Genomic DNA, 26,680 nt, shown 5'->3' on the forward strand with positions numbered 1-26,680 from the left:
GAGTTGGGGAGGACCTGCACTCAGCCTGGGCTCAGTTGGCTGGTGGACATGCAGCACCTCGGATGGACCTAGTACCTGAGAGGTGACTATGAAGGCTCTCGCCAAACCAAGGAGCCACGAGAGAGCTGCTGGGCTGGCCCAAGACCTTTTGGCACCTGAGGCAAACCACAAAATGCCCCCCACCCCCAGGGAAGATGGGCAGAGTGAAGATCTACTTTAGGAACAAGGGAGGGAATCAAATCAACCTTACCCAATGGTTGAACTGGGAATCAAAGGCTGTCACGGGGGAATCAGGCCCACTCCGAATCATGCTGGGTGAGTGAAGACCCCAGGAGATCCCAGAGGGCACCCTCCCATCATTTCCTCCCTGGGGGTTGGAAGGAGATCAGCAGTGGCCCCTATTCATCGAGAGACCGCTGTGGAGACAGCATGGGGGGGGGGGGCTGCCGAGGATGCAACCAGGGCCAGATTTAGGTTTGATGAGCTACTGAAGGCAATGGGGCCCTTTATATGTCCAGCTGTCCTTTGTCAACAAATTGTCACTGTTATTTTTGTGTTGAATATATGCTATATGGTAATTTATGGACCTAATAGGTATCTAAAGCCATTTGCACATAACAAAGTATCTATTTTATCAAAGTACAGTGGTACCTCGGGTTAAGTACTTAATTCGTTCCGGAGGTCCATACTTAACCCGAAACTGTTCTTAACCTGAAGCACCACTTTAGCTAATGGGGCCTCCTGCTGCCGCTGCGCTGCGCCGCTCGATTTCTGTTCTCATCCTGAAGCAAAGTTCTTAACCTGAGGTAATATTTCTGGGTTAGCGGAGTCTGTAACCTGAAGCTTATGAAACCCGCGGTACCACTGTAATTGTTGAACTGAAATACAATTAAGAAGAAGTATATTAATAGTGAATTGGGGGGGGGCAAGAGAGTGGGGCCCTAAGCTATAGTTTGTTTAGCTTATACGTAAATCCGGCACTGGATGCAACAGATCCAGCTGTGGTTGGGGCCACAGAAACAGCAGTGCTTGATGTGTTGCTGGATCCCTCCCCAGTGGATCCTGGCAGTGGATCCCCCCCCATTGAATCCTCCCATTGCCTCATGGGTGGGCCAGCCCTGCTGCTCAAGGAAAGATTCTTGATGGCTTTAATTTGGCCACTTAAGGAAGGAGAGAAAAAGCAGCTCTAATGAACTGCGCTTTGGAAGGAAATATTCAGTAAATAGGTCACCCGGAGGAGCCATTTGAAGGGCTTGAGATCAATGGGCTCCACTTACTTTCTCTTTAAAGGCTAGGATGAAGGAAGAAAAAACACCCCCACTGTCTCTTCACATATGTTGCTTCACAGGGTGTGGGTGTGGGTGTGTTCTTGGCCAACCTCAGGGCTATTTCCCCATTACTTCCTTCCAAGGCGATCTAAATTGCTTACCGCACATTTCAAAAGTTGGCCACTCCCAGTCAATCTTTATTTCTCCTTTTTTGGGGGGCCTTTTTATGGAGTGAACTTTGTTATGGGGAAGTTATGCCCATAAAAATGCACCCAGCATAACAGAAACGGGGAAAATGTTGTTGCCTTGGTGACTATACGGTGACCTTAAGAAAGAACACAACTGCTGTTTGAATAATAGCCTGGAGAGTAATCTAAATCAAATGATTTGCTGGGCTAAACTTAATGACTTTTCTGTTAGGAGAAACTACACAAATGTGTGATTCAAGGATATAAAAGAGTGGCTTTTCTTCTGAACTATCACATTTAGCTATATTCCCTTGGCATTATGGAATTAGTGGAGACAATTTCTGCATCACAGAGAAGATAGTTCAGGCCTTTTCCTGCAGCAATAAATCTGTCTACAGAATAATGGTTTAACTTTTCATGGGAAGACCTTTAAAAGCCTCATCCTAAGGTAATGTTATGAGTTTGTGGGGGAGGAAGTAGGCAGCATGAGAGACCTTCTAACCCCTGGATCCAGCAAGTGATAAAATAAAAGCTAGGATAGGCTTCTGTTTTGAGATGATCGCCTGGGTGATGGGCCATTAAATGAAACAAAGGAAAGGGGCTCTGTGCGAGATGTCAAATGGGTGAGGTCCCTCCCTCAACACATAGATAGTTAGAAGGACAAAGCAGCGCAGGCCTTTTTCTCTGTTTTGGCTTCTTGACCACTCTTCTTGTGGTTGTTTTGTTAGCTTTCTGCCTTGCCTCTTCCTTGCCCTCACTTACGTGGGGGCATCCTGTAAGTGCATGCAGGATAGCAGTCTGCAAGCCCTTTTCCTCAAAAGTAAAGAGCTGCCGACCTCAATGGGGCTTACTTCTTTGCAAGTGGCTGGATGGGCTTGTGAGCTGTTATGGTGACCTCACTGATGCGGGAGCAAGCCCCCTCTGAACCCAGTGGCTCTTTACTTCAGAGTAAATGTGCATGACTTGGAGCCCATGAGGTCTGGCATTCAGCCCTCCCGTTCCTCTTTTCCAGGAGGGGCCCGTCCCGTTTCACCGCCTGAGGCGAAACGGGAAGGTGCTGCCCCGCCATTGCTCCTCCACCAAACCCTCACTTACTGGAGTTGCGCTGCGGCAACAGCTTCTGGAAAGATCTCACAAGACCTTGTGGAGCTCTCATGAGATCTTGTCAGAAGTTGCCGCCATGGCTTTTCTGGCAGTAGTGGAAAGGGTAGGTGGATTGTCCACAGGGGTCTTGCTTGCAGGATTCCACCATTTGAGGTGGTTGGCCCAGTCCACCTCATGGGCTGGCCAGCCTTGCTCCTTTCTGCAGAACCAGGGCAGGTTCAATTCCAACCACTGATAGGAAACGGACCTTGTGCAACTGCCTTTGAGAATGTGGGGGAATGTTGCTCATCCTCCTTTCTGGAGCTCCCTGTGGCACCTTGGCCAGAAGATCATCTGCTGGAAGACAGGCTCCTCTCCAGTCACCTCTTGGCTCCCTCGCACACATGCCTGCCAAAGCTCTTCCGGGCAAAATGTCTCAGACGGAAGTAAAGCTGTCACAAGTTCTCTCTTATTTACAAGAAGTAGCTGGGTTTTAGAGAAGTAGAAACCTAGTTTTGTAAGCCAGGAGTGTCAAAGGAAGGAGAGTTCTGACAGGACTTGTTGCTGTTTCATGTAGGGGAGGTGAGGATTAATAGGACTTTAGCCTATATTTCAACTTAAGTACGAGAAATTGGCTCATATTGGGGCAGGACAGTCCTTGAGATCACGGACTCTGCCAGGGAGTAGAAATTTGTGATCTTTCCCATGTTGTTGGACACCAGTGCCCATCACCCCTGAGCATTGGCCATGCTGGCTGGAGTTGATGGGAGCTGGAGTCAAACACCATCTCGAGGTCACCATGTTGTTTTGTTTCTGGGTAATAGAGGAGGTCTGATGGGACCCTTCAGCCTCGAAGGCTGAATTGAACCTCCAGTGACCATTCACTTACCTCTGTGGCAGGATAAACATATCACATTCTCTTTGGATTGGCAAGTGTTGCTTCTGTCCTGATTCATATCTTCTGGCCCACAGATCTGCCTGAGTTTCAAATGATGGCACCGTGCCCCATCATGAACAACAACGGTTGTACAGACCCAGCCAAAAACGTTGAAAAATGAAAATGTTCATTCTTCTACTTGTTCTTGTGGCAACTGTGCAAGCCAGGAAGAATATGAGTGGAGAACCACAAGATGGTGTCCAACCAGGTGACAGCATGGTAGCCCTTCCATGAAGCAGAGTGGGTCACCTGCCTCACCTGCCTTGCCATAGAAACCCTCAAGCTAGCCTGCTTCCTTGGCTATGGCGGATGACGTAGTCTTGTCACAAAAGCTGAAATAGGATTCAACAGCCAGTCCAGTCAACCCAACTCCTGAACATGGACCATCTTGTCTCAGTGAGCCAAATGTCTTAGGCCGACCCCTGTGTCCCCTACATTATAAACCATAGGTGTGATATTTCTACATGCAGGGAAATGTTTGGAGAATCTTAATGCAAATGGAGGGAATGCCATTGTGCAGGAGCCAGAAATTCAAATAGTATCACTTGTGAAAGTGGTCTTAAAAGTTACAGGATGAAATGTTTATCAACCTGGCACAGCTCTCCCTGTCAGGACCATGCCAAGTCAGGGCCACGGGCAGCAGCACCCATGCCTGTTCCCCACCCACTGGGGATCAGCTTGCCAAGTGAAGTGCCAGCATTTTTTAGGTGACTTCCTCCCACTTATTTATTTTTCATTCTGACCCAATCTTGATGCTATGTTTTTTGGAATGTGCAAAGTAGGGTTCTTCTGCCTGATCACGTGAACGAACTAATAAGCTGAAATGATCCAGACTACCAGAGGCCCCAAAAGCACTGTGTTCAAGGAGCTAATTATTGTTTTTAATTTAATTTATTACCTGCCCCTCACCCTAAGGGTTACAGCCATTTAGAATATAACATTAAAAGCAGCTGAAAACAAATTACAATCACAAAAGTAGGATGGGTCTGACTTTTACAGAATTAAACAACAGCATCACAAGGAGAATGTTCGTGCAGCTAACTTTAATTAAAAGTTTAATTACACTTGGTCCCTTCCAACTTACAATTCTATGATCTGATGAAATGGGCATGATTCGTGAAACATTTGTCATTGTCCCCCAAACCCCACCCCATAATATCAAAGATGATGAGTCCACACAGAAGAGTGAAGACTCTACCTTTCAGTGCTCAAGCCCCTAAAAATTCAACCCCTCTAATTTTTGGTGAAACATTTAAGAACACAAGAATCCGCTGGATCAGACCAGCGGCCTATCTAGCCTAGCATCCTTCTCTCATAGTGGCCAATCAGATGCTTTTGCTGGTAGGGGACACTTAAGCTGCAAACTGTAGGGTACCAGGCAGGCAAAACAATACCGCTCTGTTGACTAGGGGAGGACAGGTGGCCAGGTGCTTGTCTAGTTGAAGGACAGGGAATGTGTTGCCCTCCAGATGTTGCTCCAACTCCCATTAGCCCCAGTGAACATGGTCAATGGCCAGACATGATAGGAGTAATAGTCTAGAAACATCTGGAGAACCATGGGTGTCCCCTCCCTGGCCTAGAGCAGCGTTCGCCACCCTGGTACCCTCGACCACAAGAGCATGCTGGGTGGGAGTTTTGGTCCCAAACTTCGGGAAGACATCAGGTTCGGTGAGGCTGACTTAGAAACTTCAACTTGTTGGACAGTTTCAGGCGCTGATTTTGCACAGTGCTAATTCCTTCTTTGCTTAAAGAAGACCTGACACCAGGGCAGCCACAATCCTGCGTAGCTCACTAAGCTAAGCCCCGGCCTTTGCCCATAAGAGATGTTTGCCAGAGATGTTTGTAATCAACAGGAATATAGGCAGATTAGAGACTTTAAATGTTTTCATGTTGTTATTTTTCCTTCACAGATACAATTTTATTTGCAATAAGGTTTTGTTTGTCTTAAATATAGAATGGCACGAAAATCTCTTGCTGTAATACAGTTGCCATAACTGTTGTGCAAGATCCATTTAATGTAGGCAGATGCACATTTAGAGTTCTTCACAGTTTCTCCTACATAGACTTCATAGCTTTGTACAGGGGTAGGCAAACTAAGACCCCAGGGGCTGTATCCGGCTCAATCGCCTTCTAAATCTGGCCCACAGACGGTCCAGGAATCAGCGTGTTTTTAGATAAGTAGAATGTGTCCTTTTATTTAAAATGCATCTCTGGGTTATTTGTGGGGCCTGCCTGGGCATAGGAATTCATTCATTTTTTTCCCCTTCAAAATATAGTCCAGCCCACCACATGGTCTGAGGGACGGTGGACCGGCCCATGGCTGAAAAAGGTTGCTGACCCCTGCCTTTCTATCTGATGGCACAATTGGAAGGTAGCTTGTGCAACTAATAATTCCTTCCACGTTCTGCCCCCCCAAAAGCGCCTCCAGAGTGTTGGGAAGGGGTCTTGAATAGGGTTGGAGGAGAAATTTGATTCAGCATGTATTTAAAAAACACTTCCCGAAACAATATACAAACTGAAACATAGCTCTCCTTTGAAATTCATACTTATCAGAATTTTGTGATACAGTTCTGCAACCAGTCTTTACAAAAATGCATATATTAGGGGGAGGTTTGCATTGAAATGTAGCTATTAGTGAAAACAGCATTTTTATAAGCACCACATTCGGGGAAATTAGTTGCAACGATGTGTGCATTAGTCAAAACCTCACCTAAATATATGTTTGGGGGAATCTACAGTAAAACGCTTGTGAAATTTCATGAGAATCTAAAAAGACCAAATGCAAGCCGCTTCAAAATGTGAAGAACTGAATTAAGGACTAGTAAAATGAAAAACAGAGAGAACCAAAACGGACAGATCCTTCCTTCCCTAATCCTGAGCAGAGTGGACTCCCACACAAAACTGCAGTGGACCGAGAGAAAGAGACTTTTCATCAATACACCATGCAAGGCTCCATTCCTCAATTCTGCATGAGTCCTGTGTGACACTGTTAAAGGACTCTGTGGCTCTCTGAAGAGACTTCACAGGAATACAGGGAGCGTTAGGGAGCCTGGCCAGTGGTTGGCAGGGTAGACTGGGTTTACAATCTGCCTTTGCTTACATAGCCGTCAGACGCAACCCATAATTTATAAATTTTTATTCTGAGAATCTTTAAGTCATATATCTTTCACCTACCCAGCTGACCTGGTCGCCAAGACTTTCTTACAAAAGAATGCAAAGTTTCAGCAGCATGAAAGTCCACTGATTTTTTGCCTCAGGGTTTTACTTCCAGTTATCACAAACAAAAACAAATCAAGGCAGCTGATGGCAGTTATGCTCAAGCAGATTTCATTGACAGAATTCAGTCGCTTGTCATCCGCATGCTGAATGAAATAAATCCGGAAAAAGTGACTAGGGAGGAAGCAAAACATTAAGATCCCTATAAAGAACAAGCTTTTCAGCTGCGCCTGAAACTCTTGATATGACCAAAGGGATCCTGAAAGGGTTTTCACCACCTTTCGAATCATGAACACTTGTAAGCCCAAGAGGGTGCAAATTATTGCAACCATTACAGCAATTACAATGTAGTTGACTGCTTTCACTGGGGCACTGCTGAACTCCTGCTGGAATTCAAAACACGTCACATTTGCATAAATCCCAGTTTTCCCATACCAGCAAAATAGTACTGGCACCACAATAACAATAGCCAGAATCCACACAGCTATGCTGGTTGCCACAGCATGCAAATTCCTATAGAATTCCACTTTGTCCTTCCACTGAAAAAAGATGAGGCACCTGATTACCAAGAAAATCATATAGAACAGGAAAGTGAGGTACATGTGGAAGTGTAGCATTCCGCTCACAACTTTGCAAAAGATTGTTCCAAAGATCCATTTTTTGGTGGCGTAGTAATACACGCGAAACGGCACAGTCACAAGGAAGAGGCTGTGGACTACCACTAAGTTTATGATGGCAGTTGTGGTCACCGATAAAGCATTCATTTTCAGTAGCAAAAAGGACATTTTGATGACTCCACACACACCTCCGATAAACACCGCCGTGTATATTGTGATCAAGGCGATATGAGCGGAATCTATTGAGTTGAAGTTCAGTTGAGGCTCTGACGTTGAGCTAGGAAGTAACTCTTTCCGTCTATCCATGCTTCTAGAATCTTCTTTTATCACAGCCTGTTTGAGAGTGGGGAAACAGAAAGAAAGAAAGAAAGAAACCAATTTCATTAAAGTTTCCAAGGCACATGGTGGAAGTAGAATCTTTTGGACAAAGTACTAGAGATAACTCTTTATGGCTACCTGAGGTATGGTTGAACATGAAAGCATCCAGAACACAAACTGTTATGTTTTGACACACATGAAAAAAAGAATAATCACTTTCTTCTGTTTAAATGCAGGCTTACGTGAGATAAGTCATGAAGAAATTTATCTCTATGCATGCTTCCTCATGGAAAGAACATCTCTCTCTGAGGTGAATTTTTTGCATGACACTGATTCAATAAAATAAAAAGACCTCATCATGGGCATCAATGAATACATGAAGTTGTCAAAATGAGCAATTATTATTTTATGCAATAGAGCTCACCCCATTACACACTCTGCTTCCTCTAGAATTTTGAAAGTTTCACCCTAAACACAGAAAGTATTTTCTTTGTTTGCTTCTACTAAAACATATTTGGAGTCCTCCACATGCTGCTTAAGGTATATTTGGCAAATGTTATTTCCCCTCATAACTGACCCTTTGGGGGAAGTCTTATGTTTTAAAAGTCTCAAACTGCTTCCGTGCTCTGCCGGCATTCAAAGAGCACATGATGTGATAGAGCACTTTACATGGTTGTGCATGCCAGCCAAAACCTTCTGGGGCTGAGCAGGAAGGAACTATTAGTCTTATTTGGCTGAGAGCACATAGGATCCTCTTTGTGATCAGGGCCCCTGATACTGGAAGGTTCCCAGTTGTGGGGAGATTTGTAAGCGTGTTCGTGTTTAGAAACCTCTTTCAGACCTTCCAGCAAAATGCAAGAAAGCTGGGGGTGGAGTCTACAGGGCCACAACATGCAGGAACATGTAGGTTGTGGGTCCTATGCTCTCTATACATGCCTTCTATGCAGATCCCACGAACATCTGGTTGACCACTAGGAGAGCAGAATGCCAGATTAGATAGATGCCATTGGTCTGACCCAGCAGGCTCTTCTTATGTTCTTAAATCTAAGAGATAATGAAGGCTCCATTGTAGACGGCAACTGTTTGGAGGCCGAAGCCTAACCATGCACAAAGAGATAGGAAGTACTAACCAGGGATGAAAGCATTTCTTGCTGTGCTGGCTCAGTCCATTACTGGTCAAACTGAATGGCCCAAGTTGGAGGAGTTTGATAGTTAGCAGGACCAAGACGAGGAACAGGATGCCCAGGTGTGCCTAGATCGCACTGTGAACAGAAATGGTCAGAGCTGAGAAGCAATGCTGCTAACTGCATAACAAACAGCTAGGAGTGCTTTTTGGTTTCAGATACTCAACACCTGAAGACGTCCATGTTTTCAAACTGTGCACCTCTTTTGTTTCCAGTACACAATATGTGATGCAGTTTTAGGTAAGTATGTTTGCATGTTCTTGTATTTTGTTGAGGTGTGCTGCTGCATTTGGACTTGAGGGCTCGGGGACAATCAATCAATACGGGTGTTTAATGCTATGTATGTATCTAATCCCCAGAAGTCTGTTGGTCTGCAATACTGTATAAATGTGTTTTGCCTTCAGGAAATGGCCTCTTTCTAAGTCTGCGTACCATGAAGAATGTTGACTTTGAAAGGAAGTGTGCAATAATTTCCTCAGCGCACCACCTTATGCTATTCACATCCTCTTATTTCATGTGGCTTTTACAAGCATGGACCACAATTTGATATGTTTAAAAAGGGATTGGGACAGCAGACCAGCTAAAAAGAAGTAAAATGAAAATCAAACCACAAGATTCAGTGTGCAACTAGGGACGTGCGTAAGCATTTTGCTGAGGTTACAGGTGTACAGATGGCAGGGATAACTCCAAGATCTATAGGCTGCCTATCTATTCCATAAGGAGCTCAGCGGAACAAAGAAAAGAGGAAACTGTGAGAGAAAGAGATGCACCCTCAGCCCAGCAGTTTCATTGCCCACAAAAAGGGAACTGGCAGCAATGCCACTTATTGCCCAGAGAAGCTCTCATCCACATTTGTATAAAGAATGTTATGAGTCTGTGGGTGCTAGGCTCCTATAATCCCTGGATTTAGTAAGTGTTAGAATTTAATCAAGCCTTGGGGTATTAAGCTGTGCGACAGACTACTTTAATCACTCAATTTAGCAAGTGTTAAAAGCTAACTAAGCCAGACTAGTTTCCTCTTGAGGTGCTAAGTCCTGGGGTGATGGGTCAATACCAAAGCATCAAATAAACAGACAAAGCCAGAGTTTAGAGTAGGGAGGTTGGGAGTTATATGAGCTGGAAGTAGTAACTGCACCGGGCAAGAAAGCAGAAAGCAAAGGGACGGAGCAAAGGTGGATTTCTCTTTGAATCAGAGGCCGTAGGCTCAGGTTGTATATATATGTGTGTAAATAAAGCTTTTATCCTAAAGACACCACAGTCTCTGCTGTGTCTCATTTCCAAAAGGAAATACAGACCCTGCGTGAGCACCTAGAACCCATGGAATCTTGCACCCCTCAGAGATTGGGGTCGTGTACAACGATATCGTTCCAGACTAGGATGCTCCCCGCCTTTGTTAAATAATAATCAGAACTCCACAGGGCAGAAATTGCCCACACCAGATGCCAGTGCAGATCAGTGCTCTTTGGCAGCGCATCAGTAACTATCTAAGCAGCAAGAGATGTACTTTTTGTATTCAGCATCTCTGCATAACACTGAAATAGTCACAGGCGGGTAGAAGGTGCTCAATTGTACTTATAGTTGGTTTATTAATAGCTTTGGGGCTACATAAACTGGACTACCTTAATGGGGGTAGAAGAGTTAAGCGGTGCCTTAAAGCCTGCCGATGTATTTATCAAGAATAAAGCCTACTTTTTCAGATGTAAGCAGTGAAATCTCAGCTGGCAGCATATACCGGTACTTTAACTGTGCCTGCATTCAGGTTTCCTCTTTAATCACCAGCTCCCAACATTTCTTTAAAATGAAAGCACAGATTTTCAGGACTTTAATTGAATCAGAGAGGCCAGATCTTGCCCAACAATTCCTTGAAAGTGACTAAGGTGAAAGTGATTGAAATGAACAGTGTGCTTTTTTTTCTCCTACAAAGGAAGTTAACAAGACTCTTGGCAGTGTGAGCACACATGCATTTTGAAGGCCAGTCACCATCCTGCCCTTTCGTATAAACTGGCATTCTGAATTGACTCTGAGCCTTGACCGCGGAGACCCTGGGCAGACTGAATCATCTGCACTCAGTGCCAGCTCACATGATCTGGGTGGTGATAATTTCAGAAGGGAAGTTTATTTTTAACAGCTGCACATTTCTAACCAGCTGTCACGAGCCTAATATTATCTCTTCTGATTTTTGCTGGCTCATATCTATCAAATATTATTAGATTCTCACCAGACAATGCTTTTCATCAAGCATCTGATACAGCAGTTGGTGTTATCATGCTCTTAAATAATTTTTTTTTAAAAGCCCAGATTCTGATCTAATCATAATGACACAATCATTCAGGAAAGAGTGAATGGCAGGTATAAAAATTTGCTGTTGCTAAGGATACCATTAGAACACTTGCGGGGAAATAAGCAAGTCTGACTTTGCTTGCTCTTCCTTGACTATAAAGCATTTGCAGTGGGTGGTGTGTGTGTGTGTGTGTGTGTGTGTGTGTGTGTGTGTGTGTGTAAAAGAGGGGGGGTTGCTGCGTACACATGACTAGTTTAATTAAATGCAGTTTATGGCTATTTATCTCAGTTTGGATGAAAGTCGGGGAGTTTTTTGGGGGATGCATCAAAACACAATATTTTATAAGAACCAAAAGGATAAATATGAATTGTGGCAATGCCTTGTGTGCACTGCTTCTCAAATCAATGGTGGGAGCACACTGAATGCAGAGTCAAAGGAAGCATCTGAACAGCCAGAGAGACTGTAGAACTATCCTTCCGTTGGAGTGAATCCAGTCCACGTTTGTTGAAATGAGTTCAAATTTAAATAAATGGGACTTTACGCATTCTACATTTATTCCCACAGACCCTCCAAGTGACCCAATTTTCCAGGGACGTGCCTGATTTAGAGTATGCATCCTGGTTTCTGATATGATCTCGGAATGTCCCACTTTTCCTTAGGATGTCCCTATTTTCATCGGAGAAGCGTTGGAGGGTATGGCGTTATCCGACCCAGTGGCGTAGCGTGGGGGGTGCAGGGGGGGCCAGCCGCACTGGGCGCAACATCTGGGGGTTAGGGTTAGGGGGCGCAAATCCACGGGTTAGGGGGGGGAAATTACTTGCCTTGCCCCGGGTGCTGACAACCCACGCTACGCCACTGATCCAACCCCTGAGCCGCCTGAAGGCAATCCTGTATAGGGAAGCTTTTTTAAATGTTTAATGTTTTATTATGTTTTTATATATGTTGGAAACCACCCAGTGTGGGGTACAAATGGTAAAATTATCATTATGGAATGGGATGTCCCCAGTGCATTTTTCCTGGGGGTACGCATAGCCCTAAACATTTTGTGAATCTAAGTTTGGCCTCATTGAGGGGCAGTATTTCAATATGAGTACGAAAATGAGAGTACCCCTAAACATTTTTTCAGGGAAAAAAGCACTGGGCATGACACTGGTAAGCCATGATGTAACCTGCATCTTAATATTACTGTTTCAATTATATTTCATAAAAGGTAAAGGTATCCCTGACCGTTAGGTCCAGTGGTGGACGACTCTGGGGTTGTGTGCTCATCTTGCTCTATAGGCTGAGGGAGCCAGCGTACAGCTTCCGGGTCATGTGGCCACCATGACTAAGCCGCTTCTGGCGAAACCAGAGCAGCGCACGGAAACGCCGTTTACCTTCCCGCCGGAGCAGTACCTATTTATCTACTTGCACTTTGACGTCCTTTCGAACTGCTAGGTTGGCAGGAGCTGGGTCCGAGCAACGGGAGCTTGTTCCCGTTTCAATTTTACTTCATAGTCAAATGCAAAATGTTCTCATTTCTTATTCTGTTCAGTATACTGGACACTCTTATTCTTCTGAACTGAGAGTGAAATATCATACAGAAATGGTTGAAAAATTCTTAGTGCAATCTTACACTGCTGAACAGGTTCATTTTGTTGCTACAACTCATAAATAAATTTCAGTTTCAATATACTAATTTAGCAAAGACTAGAGAAGTCTTTATTTTCATCAGAGAAATGTTGGAGGGTTTGTTCCCATGGTATCTAAAGTGTGACTAACTTAGTGTTTTTTGTACTTCTGCAGCTCTTAGGGCTCCCCGGACAATGCTAATACCTCTCCCTTGTTGTCAGTGGCCCTGTTTTAGCCACAATCCTGCTAGCGAATCACCACCTGAGTTCGCTATTAGAAGGAGGATCGTAAAATGTAAGGGGATTACAGAACAGCAGTTGCATTCTTTCTTTCTTTTTATGGGCAATAATAATAATAATAATAATAATAATAATAATAATAATTTATTATTTGTACCCCGCCCCTCTGGCTGGGTTTCCCCAGCCACTCTGGGCGGCTTCCATAGAAAACCAAAAATACACTAAAATATCACAGATTAAAAACTTCCCTGAACAGGGCTGCCTTAAGATGTCTTCTGAATGTCAGGTAGTTATTTATCGCTTTGACATCCGATGGGAGGGCGTTCCACAGGGCAGGCGCCACTACCGATAAGGCCCTCTGCCTGGTTCCCTGTAGCTTTGCTTCTCGCAATGAAGGAACCGCCAGAAGGCCCTCGGCGCTGGACCTCAGCATCCGGGCAGAACGATGGGGGTGGGGGCAAATGTTATGTACTGAAGTTCTCACCCTGGGCCAGCAGGGGGATACTGTAGATAGTTTTCACTCAGGTCCGCATATGCAAATAAGGAATTGAAAGTGACGTTCAGTGATTGGATAGTTACAGAAAGTTGTTACTGTTGCTTTGTAGTTGAGCTCTATATAAGCAGGTTGGCTGAACCCTTCAGTTCAGTTTTGTTCTGGCCTGTGAATAAATAAGAGCTGTCTGAAGAATCGCTGTGTCGTCTGATATGTTCACTCACAACTTAACAGCAAAGGTATTATCTAATTCTGAAGAAGAAGAGAAAGAGCACAGCACTGAACAAGCACTTTAAAGATCGCTCCACTTCACTGACTTCTGAATCTTGAGACAATAGGATGTTTATGGCTAAGCTCAAGTATTTCCTGCATTCTGAAGCTGATTTTGTCAAAAAGGGTGTGTATGGATGGGACTCAGTATCACTCTCAGTTCCCCTTTTAAGTAAAGCATTCACAGCCCTCTGATTTCAGTGCATGCTGTCTGCTGAACTGGAAGGGAGGTTTAAGTCCTATTATGCTAGATAAAAGTCTGTGTTTGTGGGTCAGGTGAAATAAAGGAAAATACCATTTATCCGTTAGATTACCCTACGTAATCAACACAGCAGGTTTGTATCCTTCACACAACCACCTGCCTGCTATTACAAGGGTGGCAAAACTGGAAGCAAAAAAAAAGGTTTATAAAAGTTAACGGGATGCCATGCATATTATTTTATAGCAAATATTTTTCAGGCCCAAATATTTTAAATTGTTAAATATGGATATTTAAGCTGGTAGGGCTCTATGTTTTATTTGAATATTATTTGCTTCTTTTGTTTTATTTTTAAACTGTATGGGAGATGTTGATGTAGGGCCAGTCCTGATTCTATATCTTCCTACATTCTTTTAATATGTTCATTTTTCCTTTTTAATATAATGCAGTAGTTTTCAAGCAGTGTGCCTTGGCACCCTGGGGTGCCTTGAATGATGGTCAGGGGTGCTACGGGCAACACTGTCCCTTTCCCCTTCCCTCTCTCCTCTGGTGTCCTCTCACATCTCTGCCTCCCAAAGGCTTGCACAGCTGTTTGTTGCAGCAGCCCTGGCGAATGGTGCCTCTGGGGCTGGCCAGGGGGTGCTGGTTGCCAGGAGCTGAGGTGGCCTTGGAGCAAGCAGGCAAGTGGGTGAGGGAGCCCAGCCAGACAGTCCACCAGTCCTTGCTGTTGGGAATGGACAGACAAGCCCCAGGCCCCTGTGGGGCAGTGTGAGGAGGCACCTCTCTTTGGGGCAGTGGGGGCAGCTCAGAGACCAGGGGTGGCAGCAGTAGCTGCCCGGAGGACTCCCAAGGAGAGGAGAGGAGGATGAGGGAACCCTCCACAAGGGAAGGTGTTTGAAAAGGGGTGAGAGGCTGTCAGCTCTGCAGCCAAGAGGTGACATTACTGGGCTCCTGAGCCCCACAGGGTGCCACAGAAAGAATGTAGTTGGTCAAGGGAGCCGTGCACTCAAAAAGGTTGACTTGTAAGTTTACTTGTAAGTTAGATCACAGCCCCCACTGAAGGATAGATAGTGCCTCATCACAATCTTGGATTTGTATGGAGTCAAGGCAGGAGAGTTGAGCAAAAATGAAGGCAGACTCCACAACAGCAGTGGTCATGGCACTGGAGTGAGAAAGGAGAATCACAAGAGGGGGAAAGTGATGGTTTAAAACAGGCTTCCTCAAACTCGGCCCTCCAGATGTTTTTGGCCTACAACTCCCATGATCCCCAGCTAGCAGGACCAGTGGTCAGGGACGATGGGAATTGTAGTCTCACAACATCTGGAGGGATGAGGTTGAGAAAGCCTTGTTTAAAACAATGGCAGAAGTTTAAGTAAAGCTTGGATGGAGAGAATTGAGAGGCAAATGGCAGAGGTTTGAGTACCTTAAATTACTTTGGAATATTTGAGAGCTCTGCATCCTTTATCTATTGTATGGGTAAGCAAACTAAGGCCCGGGAGCCGGATCTGGCCCAATCGCCTTCTCAATCCGGCCCGCGGACGGTCCTGGAATCAGCGTGTTTTTACATGAGTAGAATGTGTCCTTTTATTTAAAATGCATCTCTGGGTTATTTGTGGGGCATAGGAATTCATTTTCCCCCCTTCGAAATATAGTCCAGCCCCCCACAAGGTCTGAGGGACAGTGGACTGGCCTCCTCTGCTGACCCCTGATCTATTGCCTAAGGCAGGTGAGAAATGGAAGAGGGAGAGACTTGAGCAGAGTGACAAGGGAGAGACTATGAAAGGAAACAAGTGGCTGTTTTAAACAACAGCAGAAGTTTGAGCAAAGCACAGGTGGAAGAACATGAGGAAATAACAGTAGAGGTTTAAAAAAAGCAGGGAGGAGGAAAACTACTGAGTAGATGGCTAGTAGATTTTCTAACAGGCGGTAAAGAAACATTTTTGCATATGCAGAACAGCTCTAATTGAAGATGTGGTCAGCTATATTCTATATTGCCCTTCATATAGTCCACCAAGGGTTAAGTTTATTCTTCCGTTTCAGAGCTTTGTAGAAGGCCAACCCGCTGATTTTAAGATAAAAAGGCTGTCAACTAATGTAGATAAGTTCATCAGCTACAGGGTAGCTCATAGCAAAAAAGATAAGAGAGGCCTTTCTGAATAATACTAGAGCTAAATGTTAAGAGAATGGCAGAGAGAAAATGGCAGTTTTAAACAACGGCAGAGGTTTGAATTTAGTAGGGATGGAAGGAAACTGCAAGTAAAAAAAGCAATTTTGAACAATGGCATAGTTTTGAGTAGAGTAAGCAGTAGGATATCACGGAGTGAGGAATGGCATGTTAAAACAAGGTTTGAGTTCAGTGGGAATGAAGCTGGGAAAGGCTCTGTTGTGTTAGCTTTTTGCTCTTAGTTTTTGTGTTAGACCTATCTGCCATTTTTCTTCTTAAAACTGGTTCCTTCCTTCCTTCCCCTCTCAGGGCTCATCTCAACTAATTTTCCTCTGTGCTTTCTAAAACGCAGGTCTGAACTTTTCTGGTCTGTTTCCCCTGCTGTTTTGCCACTCTTGAACACTCCACAAGAAAACCCAAAAATCTCCAAGATACGGAGGGGGAGAGCAGGGAGTGAAAGTTAAGTGTGGATGAGCCCTCATTTTCCTTTAACTCATCAAACCTGTCGTTGTTTAAAACCACAAATGTCCTCTTAAGTCTTCCTTGATAATGATCTCATACATCATCAGTATCTTTTAAGGAGTAACAAACCACCAAATACCTATGATTATAACATGTTTCTTTTTTTAAATAGACCATCCTGTTTTGTTCATTTGCCATGTACTTCTCAGTGTGTGCCAGACTTCACTGCAGAATAAAACATCCACAATGTTATCACTATTGATTAATGGCTCCCCCCCCACTCTATTTTATTTCCTTAGAATAAACTGGCCACTTACAAAGTTTTTTATATATATTAAAAAAATGCAGTCAAACTTGCTTGTTATTTCCTTTTGGTCAATACAATGGTACCTCAGGTTAAGAACTTAATTCGTTCTAGAGGTCCATTTTTAACCTGAAACTCTTAACCTGAGGTACCACTTTAGCTAATGGGGCCTCCTGCTGCTGCTGCCGCCACATGATTTCTGTTCTCATCCTGAAGCAAAGTTCTTAACCCGAGGTACTATTTCTGGGTTAGTGGAGTCTGTAACCTGAAGCGTCTGTAACCCAAGGTACCACTGTAACCTCTTATGATTGTGTCGCTATTTGTCTTGCCATGGTGAAGAGTGTGCTGCAGCACAAAGAACTGTGGTTTCAAATCCAAAACTCTAAATTAGTTTTGATCTCTAGTACTGATGGTCATAGAAATATTACAGTACTCTAGGTAACCAAACAACGAGCTCTCAGACTTACTTAAACAGGAATATGCACAGATGAGTCACTTCAACATGTTCAGTTTAAGGTCACTTACTAGTTATTCCAGTAGCTACTTGAAAATGCTCAATGTTTCCTCAAAAGTAACTCCCACTGAATTCAATGGAGCTTACTCCAGTGTAAGTTGGTGCAGCACTGCAGCCTAAGGCAAATAGGAGCTACCCTTCCTTTACAAAAAGAACAGTCTTTCAACGGTTCAGTTCATAGAATCATAGAATCTTAAAGTTGGAAGGGCCCCCGAGGGTCATCTAGTCCAACCCCCACAATGCAGGAATCTAAGCTAAAGCATCCATGACAGCTGGCCATCCAACATCTGTTTAAAAACCTCCAAGGAAGGAGAGTCCACCACCTCTCGTGGGAGTCTGTCCCACTGCTGAACGGCTCTTAGTGTCAGAAAGTTTTTCTGAATGTTTCATCGGAATCTCCTTTCTTGCAACTTGAAGCCATTGGTTCGAGTCCTACCCTCCAGAGCAGGAGAAAACAAGCATGCTGCCTCCTCCATGTGACAGCCCTTAAGATGTTTGAAGATGGCTATTATATCTCCTCTCAGTTTCCTCTTTCCAGGCTAAACATACCCAGCTCATTCAAGTGCTCCTCATCAGGCTTGGTTTCTAGAACCTTGATCATCTTGATTGCCCTCCTGTGCACACATTCCAGCTTGTCAGTATTCTTCCTAAACTGTGGTGCCCAGAATTGGACACAGTGTGGTCTAAGGCAGAATAGAGTGGTACTATTACGTCCCTTGCTCTGGACACTATACTTCTGTTGATGCAGCCTAGAAGAGCATAAGCTTTTTTTTGCTGCTGCATCACTGTTGACTCATGTTAAGCTTGTGGTCCACCAATAATAATATAATAATAATAATTTATTATTTGTACCCTACCCATCTGGCTGGGTTTCCCCAGCCACTCTGGGTGGCTTCCACAGAGACCAAAAATACACTAAAATGTCACACATTAAAAACTTCCCTGAACAGGGCTGCCTTAAGATGTCTTCTGAATGTCAGGTAGTTGTTTATCGCTTTGACATCTGCTGGAAGGGCGTTCCACAGGGTGGGCGCCACTACCGAGAAGGCCCTCTGCCTGGTTCCCTGTAGCTTTGCTTTTCGCAATGAGGGAACCGCCAGAAGGCCCTCAGCACTGGACCTCAGCGTCCGGGCAGAACGATGGGGGTGGAGATGTTCCTTCAGGTATACTGTGCCGAGGCTGATAGATCCTTTTCATATGTGCTGCCAGTAAGCCAGGTGTCCCCCATCCTATATTTGTGCATCTGGTTCTTCCTGCCTAAGTGCAGAACCTTTCATTTATCCCTATTGAAATTCATTTTGTTAGCTTGCACCCAGTTCTCCAATCTGTTAAGGCCATTTTGAATCCCGATTCTGTCTTCTGCAGCATTAGCTACCCCTCCCAGTTTGGTGTCATCTGCAAATTTGATGAGCATCCCCTCAATTCCTTCATCCAAGTCATTTATAAAGATGTTAAACAACAATGGGCCCAGGATAAAACCCTGCAGCACCCCACTTTTTTCCAGGATGATGAGGAACCATAATGAGTACTCTTTGGGTTCGGCCAACCAGCTACAAATCCACCTAACAGTTACCTTGTTCAACCCACATTTTACCAGCTACCTTGCGAGTATATCATGGGGGACTTTGTCAAAAGCCTTACTGAAATCAAGATACACTATGTCCACAGCATTTCCCTGATCCACAAGTTTGTAATTCCATTTTTAAAAAATCAGATTGGTCTAGCATGACTTATTTTTGAGAAACCCATGGTGGGTCTTAGTAATCACAACATCCTTTTCTAAATGCTCACAGACCGACTGTTGAATTACCTGTTCTAGGAACTTCCCTGGTATCAATGTCAAGCTCACTGGTTGGTCTTCCTTTTCCCCCTTTTGAAGATGGGGAAGACAACACTTGCTCGCCTCCAGTCTGCAGGGACCTCAGCTGTTCTCCAAGATTCTCAAAGATAATAGACAAAGGCTCTGAAATTACATCCGCAAGCTCCTTTAGTACCCTCGGGTGCAGCTAATCAGGCTCTGGAGATTCATTTAAAGTAGCTTGGTGTTCCATTACTACCTCTTTTCCTATCTTGGGTTCAGCTCCCTCCTTGCATCATTTATTCTGTTATCACCAGGTTGGGCGTCGCTTTCCTTTTGGGTGAAGACAGAGGCAAAATAGGTGTTGAGGAGTTCTGCCTTTTCTCCATCACCCAATAGCATTTCTCTGTATTCCCCACGCAGAGGACATACCACTTGCTTGTTTTTCTCTTACTTCGGACATAGTTGAAGAAACCTTTATTATTATTTTTAACCTCTCTTGCAAGCCTGAGCTCATTCTGAGCTTTAGCCAGCCTGACTTTCCCCCTGCAACTGTTGGCTACTTGTGTATAATCCTCCTTTGTGATTTCCCCTTTCTTATACATGCCCTTCTTAACTCTCAGCTCATCTGTAAGCTCCTTATGCAGCCACACCGGTTTCCTTAGATGCCTCCTGCTTTTCTTTCTTGTTGTATTGTCTGCATTCAGGCCTTCAATATTTCTCCTTTTAGAAACTCCCATCCTTCTTGGACTCCCTTCTCATTGAGTATTTCTGACCATGGGAATGCACCCAGTAGCTCCTTCAGCTTTTTGAAATTGGCCTTCTTAAAGTCCAGAATTCATGTCCAGCTACACTCAGTTTCCCCTTGCCTCTGTATTTTGAAACCCAGGAGAACATGATCACTTCCTCCCGAGTTTCTGAGCACTTGTTGCACATTTTATGCTGAAACAAACATACTACCCCCCCCGCCCCAAGTTGTTTTTTTATATCTGAGAAAGCAAGCTACACTGCCCTTGTTCAACATATTTGCAAGTGCTTACCTGGTTCTCATAATTCTGAAAAATCCAGCTTTGTTAAGGAATCAAAAATTAATCCGGCAACTGAAAGCTCAAGTGCTGTGACCAAGTGCTCTTGTTGCTGCTGTACCTAAACTGCGACAAGAACCACAAAACCACAAAGAGCTTACGCCCACAGTGTGGGTCTGATCTCATAGTCTGTTGATAAAAATGTCCACTTGAATGTTTCCTATTTGCAAAAACACTCCAAGACACCACCAAAACCCAGGTGACCGGGACAAACACTGTGCATTCGGAGACCACCAGGTGCCTATAGTCTTATAAGGCTAGTAAGCAGGGACGTTCAGCAAATATTATCTTATTATGCATTATTTTTTAGTTATTTTGTATTTATACCCACCTTTTCTTCAAGGAGCGAAAGGTGTACGATTCTCCCCCTCCTCATGTAATCCCTGCAACAACCCTGTGAGGTAGGATAGGCTAAGAGGCAATGATTGGCACAGGGAAACCCCGTGAGCTTCCTGGCTGAGTGGGGTTTTGCACCCTGCTTGCCCAGGCCCTCGTCTCACACTCACCCAGTTATACCCACTGGCTGAATAATATTACAATATTACATCAAGGGCTTGTCTGCTCCAGAGCAAAATCTGGACCCTCATCCCAGTATTATCCAGGACCTTCCCCCTTTAAATGCATTTTTTAAATTAAAAAGGTTCCTGACTGTTTCACTTTCCAAAGATCAAAAAAATCTCATATTTAAAGGGGGGAAAGCTGCAGGCCAACACTGGGTTGGGGAGGATATCCTATTGACACCCATTCATTGGTGAGGACGCAAGCCAGGGCAAATCCACATTTTGCTCCAGCGTGGACAAGCCCATAGACTGCTTCTCTACATTTCAGTTCTCTGTTGGTGTTCCCAGGAAATACTTCCTTCCATACATCAACCTTGGACGCGGGTGGCTAGAGCCTAGGACTTGCCAATCAGAAGGTCGGCAGTTCGAATCCCCGCCACAGGATGAGCTCTTGTTGCTCTGTCCCAGCTCCTGCCAACCTAGCAGTTCGAAAGCACGTCAAAGTGCAAATAGATAAATAGGTACCGCTCCGATGGGAAGGTAAACGGCGTTTCTGTGCGCTGCTCTGGTTCGCCAGAAGCAGCTTAGTCATGGTGGCCACATGACCCGGAAGCTGTAAGCCGGATCCCTCGGCCAATAAAGCGAGATGAGCGCCGCAACCTCAGAGTCGGCCATGACTGGACCTAATGGTCAGGGGTCCCTTTACCTTTATACATCAACCTACAGAAAATGTTGGTGATGTCACCATTCCACAGCCTCTCCATGGAAATTATTTGCAGGCCTGGCAGAAGACTCAAAGGGACCAATCTCTATCACGCACAAAAAGGGTCAGATACCCCACCCACTTTTTACTCCAAGTAGCACCCCTTTTATCAGAAGTCCTACCCTTCCATATAAATTTTATATCAAGATAGATAGAGTTTGTTTTAGGGTATTGTTTCACATATCTATGTGACTGACTCATTGCTCTCAATCTGAGGGCATAAGTTTCTAGTTCTTCCAGCCCATGGTGTGGGTACAAATCCTAAACATTGTTCCCTTTACATCTCACCCCTTGGGTGTATGGAGACCCTGCTTCAGATGTAGCCTAGTGTTTGAAATTCTCCACTGCACCCGGGCACATTGAAGTGCTCTGCCAGTAGAAATAAGGAACGTGGATGGCCCACCACCCTCCCCCAAAGGCATGAGGGACACCTTGACCAATAGGAGCAAATATGGAGGGGTCTTCCCCCCACCCACCAACTCAATGCACTTATTGGAAAATGGGCATTCTGCTCTGAGCCAGGGCACATGAGAGCATCCATGGTCACTTGTCTTCAACTGTTGACTATGGTATCCTGTACAGTGGTACCTCTGGTTGCGAGTACTGACTCTAAGCCTCTGCAGGTTTTGGATACTGTTCCTCCACATGGTGCTCTAGTTCCTCCAGCATCAGAAGAGACCTGCTGAAGACCTACAAGAAATCTATTTCGGTGTATGTGCCGTATTTCTTCTGACAGATCCAGGTTCTTCTACCCAATGATGTTGAGAGGCTTAGGACCCTCGTACCTATGGGACCACCTCTCCCGGTCTGCCCCATGGAGAGCCTCAAGGTCCATAAATAGCAACACCCTAGTGGTCCCGGGCCCTAAGGAAGTTAGATTGGCTTCAACCAGAGCCAGGGCCTTTTCAACTCTGGCTCCAGCCTGGTGGAATGCTCTGCCTCATGAGACCAGGGCCCTGCAGGATCTGATCTCTTTCCGCAGGGCCTGTAAGACAGAGTTGTTCCACCTGGCCTTTGGCTTGGAGCCAATTTGATTACCTCCCCCTCTTTCTTTTTTCTTTTTTTCTTTTTCCTTTCTCCTCCTCTGATGAGGCTGCATTTTAATATTTTAATGTTTCAATATTTTAATGTTGTGTTTTAATCTTGTTTTTAAGTTGTATTCATTCAGCTTGTTTTTATTATTGCTTGTTAGCTGCCCTGAGCCCGGCCTTAGCTGGGGAGGGCGGGGTATAAACAAAAATAATTATTATTATTATTATTATTATTATTATTATTATTATTATTATTATGATGTTAGTCATCCGTGCAGAAACCCAAAATGACCTTTGTTCTAATTCAGCAGTAAACAACGGATTTTCCCAGGGAAAACAGCAGGACAAAAGAAAAACCTCTCAGACCTGTGCCAAGAAATCATGGGGCAAACAGAAGTGGAAAGAGCCCGACGCTAACCCTGAGAGAATCTGTGCACTCTCTGAGTACATGCCTCCAAACAGCCCAGTTTCTAGTTCTGTAGAGAGTGTTGCAGAAACAGGTTCCTCAGTGAGGAAGGAGAAGTATTTCATGAGCCAGTGACCCTGATATCTGAGGAAGAGCCTGTCTGTGAAGAAATGTCCCCATAGATGTCCCAAGGAGAGTATCGCAATCGATGTCCACAGAGCGATGACCTAAGGGGGACTTTTGGGGCAGAAAGAAGCTGACTCTGCGGCTTCAGATTACTGTCTTGCCTGCCTATGTTTGATCCAAACAGAAGACAACAGTGTTTAATTCCCAATAAAATCTAGAACTATACAGTGGTACCTCGGGTTACATACGCTTAAGGTTACAGACTCCGCTAACCCAGAAATAGTACCTCAGGTTAAGAACTTTGCTTCAGGATGAGAACAGAAATCGTACTCTGGCGGCGCAGCAGCAGCGGGAGGCCCCATTAGCTAAAGTGGTGCTTCAGGATAAGAACAGTTTCAGGTTAAGAACGGACCTCCGGAACGAATTAAGTATGTAACTAGAGGTACCACTGTAATGTTATTTCTTTATTACTTATAGCATCCTTACTGAAAAAGATATAACCAGGGACAGTTTTGGAGGGATTGGGCCCTGCTTCAGAGGAGTATCTAAGTGCAGCAAAACTAACTAAAAACCAAGGGTGAATCTACACTGGTCAGTTATGACATTAAAAATGTGTTATAAAAATGTGACACCAAAGGGCGCTGCAAAATTGGTGTATAATTGCTATATATAACTTTTTTTAATAGTCTTTGATAGCAGATCAGTGTAGATCTAGCCCAAGTTAAAGTGTGGCTTGTAAGCCAAGTTGCTTATGCACTGTGATAACTGGCCAGGATTCACTTTAAAAGAAACAAAATAGTTGCATCAGATAGCAATTCACAAGGACAAGCAGATTTAGCAGGTGGGGGGCTGTGTGCACATGACTGGCTTAAGCTGCTGCTAGGTTGTTCTTTTCCTCAATTTGGTTCAAAGATAGTTTGGGGAAAAGCAGATCAAAAGCACATAATATTGTAAGAAGCAAGTGCCATAGATGCTGAGTCAATGGGAGTGTTGATATCAACAGGCCTCAACTCATTATGAACTTTCCACATCAGTTCCAATGGTTTCTACGTGCAACTAACTTAGACTGGACTCAACCCTAAAGGAGGAGTTTTGGTCTGCAAAACACGTAGATCAACAACAATAAATACCTTATGGTGGTGCTTCGTTTCCTCTTCCTACGAGGCCACAAGGTGCTCTCAATGGGGCATGTTCCTTCCCGCCTCACTCACTGTGATCCTAGACCAGTATGCCCCTCTGCACTGTGCAAGTTCTGCCACTAGAGACATCACCTTGCCAACAAAGGTCCGTATAGTTAAAGCTATGGTTTTCCCAGTAGTGATGTATGGAAGTGAGAGCTGGACCATAAAGAAGGCTGATTGCCGAAGAATTGATGCTTTTGAATTATGGTGCTGGAGGAGACTCTTGAGAGTCCCATGGACTGCAAGAAGATCAAACCTCTCCATTCTGAAGGAAATCAGCCCTGAGTGCTCACTGGAAGGACAGATCCTGAAGCTGAGACTCCAGTACTTTGGCCACCTCATGAGAAGAGAAGACTCCCTGGAAAAGACCCCGATGTTGGGAAAGATGGAGGGCACAAGGAGAAGGGGACGACAGAGGACGAGAGGGTTGGACAGTGTTCTCGAAGCTACCAGCATGAGTTTGACCAACCTGCGGGAGGCAGTGGAAGACAGGAGTGCCTGGTGTGCTCTGGTCCAGGGGGTCACGAAGAGTCGGACACGACTAAATGACTAAACAACAACATGCACAGCGTTGCTCCCACCAGTGGGTTCTGCTGCCACAAGCAAGGCAGCAACGGGACATGTTCGTCAGCTGCCCCCTAACAGAATAGCTAAGTGAATGGCTGGCTTTTCACTGGTAAAGACAACCAGGCAGGTTGAAATGGCAATCATAGGCTCCTAGAAAGCTACTGACAGTAAGGAGGCCAGGTTTGAATGAGGACACGGCATGTGCACCTTTGCAGCTGGTTGCTGGTCAACTTCTGAGTCACTGCTTCTGAGTTTAGCAGGAAGGAGAAGCAGTAGGGACTCAGTGCAAACACACCATCCAAGCCAATATTTTTTCTTGCCGGCCTTCCTGCGACCTTTTCCTCTGCCCTCTGCTCCCACACTGTGCTTATGTTCTCAGCTAGTTGCCTCAAGCCTTCCTTTACCAGCATGAGTCGGGGTCAATGAACACAAGGATTGGGCGCTAGGCCAACGGGTTATGGTTATTCCCTTCAATTTAAGAGCCACTGAGCCCACAGAGGGGTATAGCACATGCCCCCTGCCCTCACGCTACTGGAGGCCATGGCAGTGTGCAGGCAATGCCTATAGCCTTCAGTCTTCAGATTAATATTAACTAAAAATAAATGTGAATGCTTAACAGGGATGCCCCGAGGGATTGTGGCACCTGAGGTGAGCCACAAAATGGTGCTCGCCTCCCCACCAGGGAAAACAGGGTGAGTGGAGATCTAGATCAGGAACAAAGGCGGGGGAATAAAAATCTGTATCAGGATCTGACGCTCATGTGGATGTCGCCGCCTGAGGCAGCCGCCTCAACTTGCCTCATGGGTGGGATATCTCAGATGCTTATTGTTAATATTTTCCACATCCCGGAGGGTTCCTTGCATAAGCAGAAGCTTTTCCCCCATCTGTGGGTGGCCTCATTTCTCTGTGGGTTAGCACCAGGCTTTTGCAGAAAATGGCAATTATTAGTGCAGACACCTAATGTTGCCAGGCTCAAGACTACGGGTATTTTGCAGGTGGCTTTTGTTTTTGTTTTACTTTTCAGGTTAGTCTTGTCCTACTAGTGCCTAGCCTAGGTGGGTGGATGTGGGCTGAGGTCAGTTAATCAGAAGGAAGGTGAAAATGCAGACTATTCCACACTATTCCCATTTGCTTTCTCTCTTTCCACCTCCCCTCAGGTCATAATATGAAGGCCAGCTGTTCAGTATGAAATTATGGGCCTAGCAGGATTTAGCCCTGAGCAAATAACCAATGTCCTCAAATTTTTCAGTTGTGATAAAAGAGATAATCAATGCCTGACAGAAAAGGGGTATTTTTAATACTGCTCGGAGCCTGGTAAGCGGTTGTCATGGTTTCTGAGCCTAGCACACAGAAAAGAACGTTTAAAAGAATTCAAATAATGACCCTGAACTACACAATGGAATAGAAGAGTTTTTAGTTATAATGTACTCAAAACATCAGGGTAGTGGGCCTTGCGAACAATATTCTAGAGGCAGATTATATCACAAACACTCCTCCACCCAGGCAGGGCTAAGAGAGAATGGAGAAGAAGAACAGTCGAAGCCACAAAGTTCTCGACTGTGTGCCATTCTGTAAGTTGCCATTGCAGCCCCTTTCATTGTAGGGTACCTGAGTTAAAGGAGAAAGTGATAAAGAATGAAGGTATCAGTGACCTTAAGTCCATGAGCATCTGTTGTGTATGTGTGTGTGTGTGTGTGTGTGTGTGTGTGTGTGTGTGTAAGTGATAAGAAAGCAAAATACTGTAACAGACAACCTCAACCCAACCCACAACACTAGAGAGCCTCCTGTCTTCTGCTCACATGAATTGCAAATAAGTAAAATATTAAACAAAGGCTGCATACACCCAGCATTTTATTCAAGAATCAGTGGAGACAG

At 44.8% G+C, this 26,680-nt stretch overlaps 1 protein-coding gene across 3 annotated transcripts; it reads right to left on the reverse strand.

Moving 5' to 3' along the window:
- Nucleotides 1-6,595: 6,595 nt before the first annotated feature.
- Nucleotides 6,596-24,888, reverse strand: GPR141 (G protein-coupled receptor 141). 3 transcript variants are annotated; one of them, XM_083578230.1, is made up of 3 exons: nucleotides 20,187-20,458; nucleotides 8,758-8,889; nucleotides 6,596-7,642 (listed from the first exon to the last, which is right to left on the reverse strand). In XM_083578230.1, the coding sequence occupies exons 2-3, from the start codon at nucleotides 8,770-8,772 to the stop codon at nucleotides 6,698-6,700; spliced, it is 960 nt and encodes a 319-aa protein (XP_083434356.1). In that variant the 5' UTR covers nucleotides 8,773-8,889; nucleotides 20,187-20,458; the 3' UTR covers nucleotides 6,596-6,697. The 3 variants fall into 3 exon arrangements, with proteins under 3 accessions (XP_083434356.1, XP_083434355.1, XP_083434357.1); XM_083578229.1 differs by lacking the exon at nucleotides 20,187-20,458 and adding an exon at nucleotides 24,188-24,888 and having other exon boundaries at nucleotides 6,596-8,889; XM_083578231.1 differs by lacking the exon at nucleotides 8,758-8,889 and having other exon boundaries at nucleotides 20,187-20,460.
- Nucleotides 24,889-26,680: the final 1,792 nt, after the last annotated feature.

This window comes from Podarcis filfolensis (genome assembly GCF_964270895.1).
Source record: "Podarcis filfolensis genome assembly, chromosome: 12".
NCBI lineage: Eukaryota > Metazoa > Chordata > Lepidosauria > Squamata > Lacertidae > Podarcis > Podarcis filfolensis.

Excerpts from the sequence above, each read along its gene's own strand:
- GPR141 (XM_083578229.1), bottom strand. The coding sequence starts at position 7,693 with ATGAAATTGGTTTCTTTCTTTCTTTCTTTCTGTTTCCCCACTCTCAAA.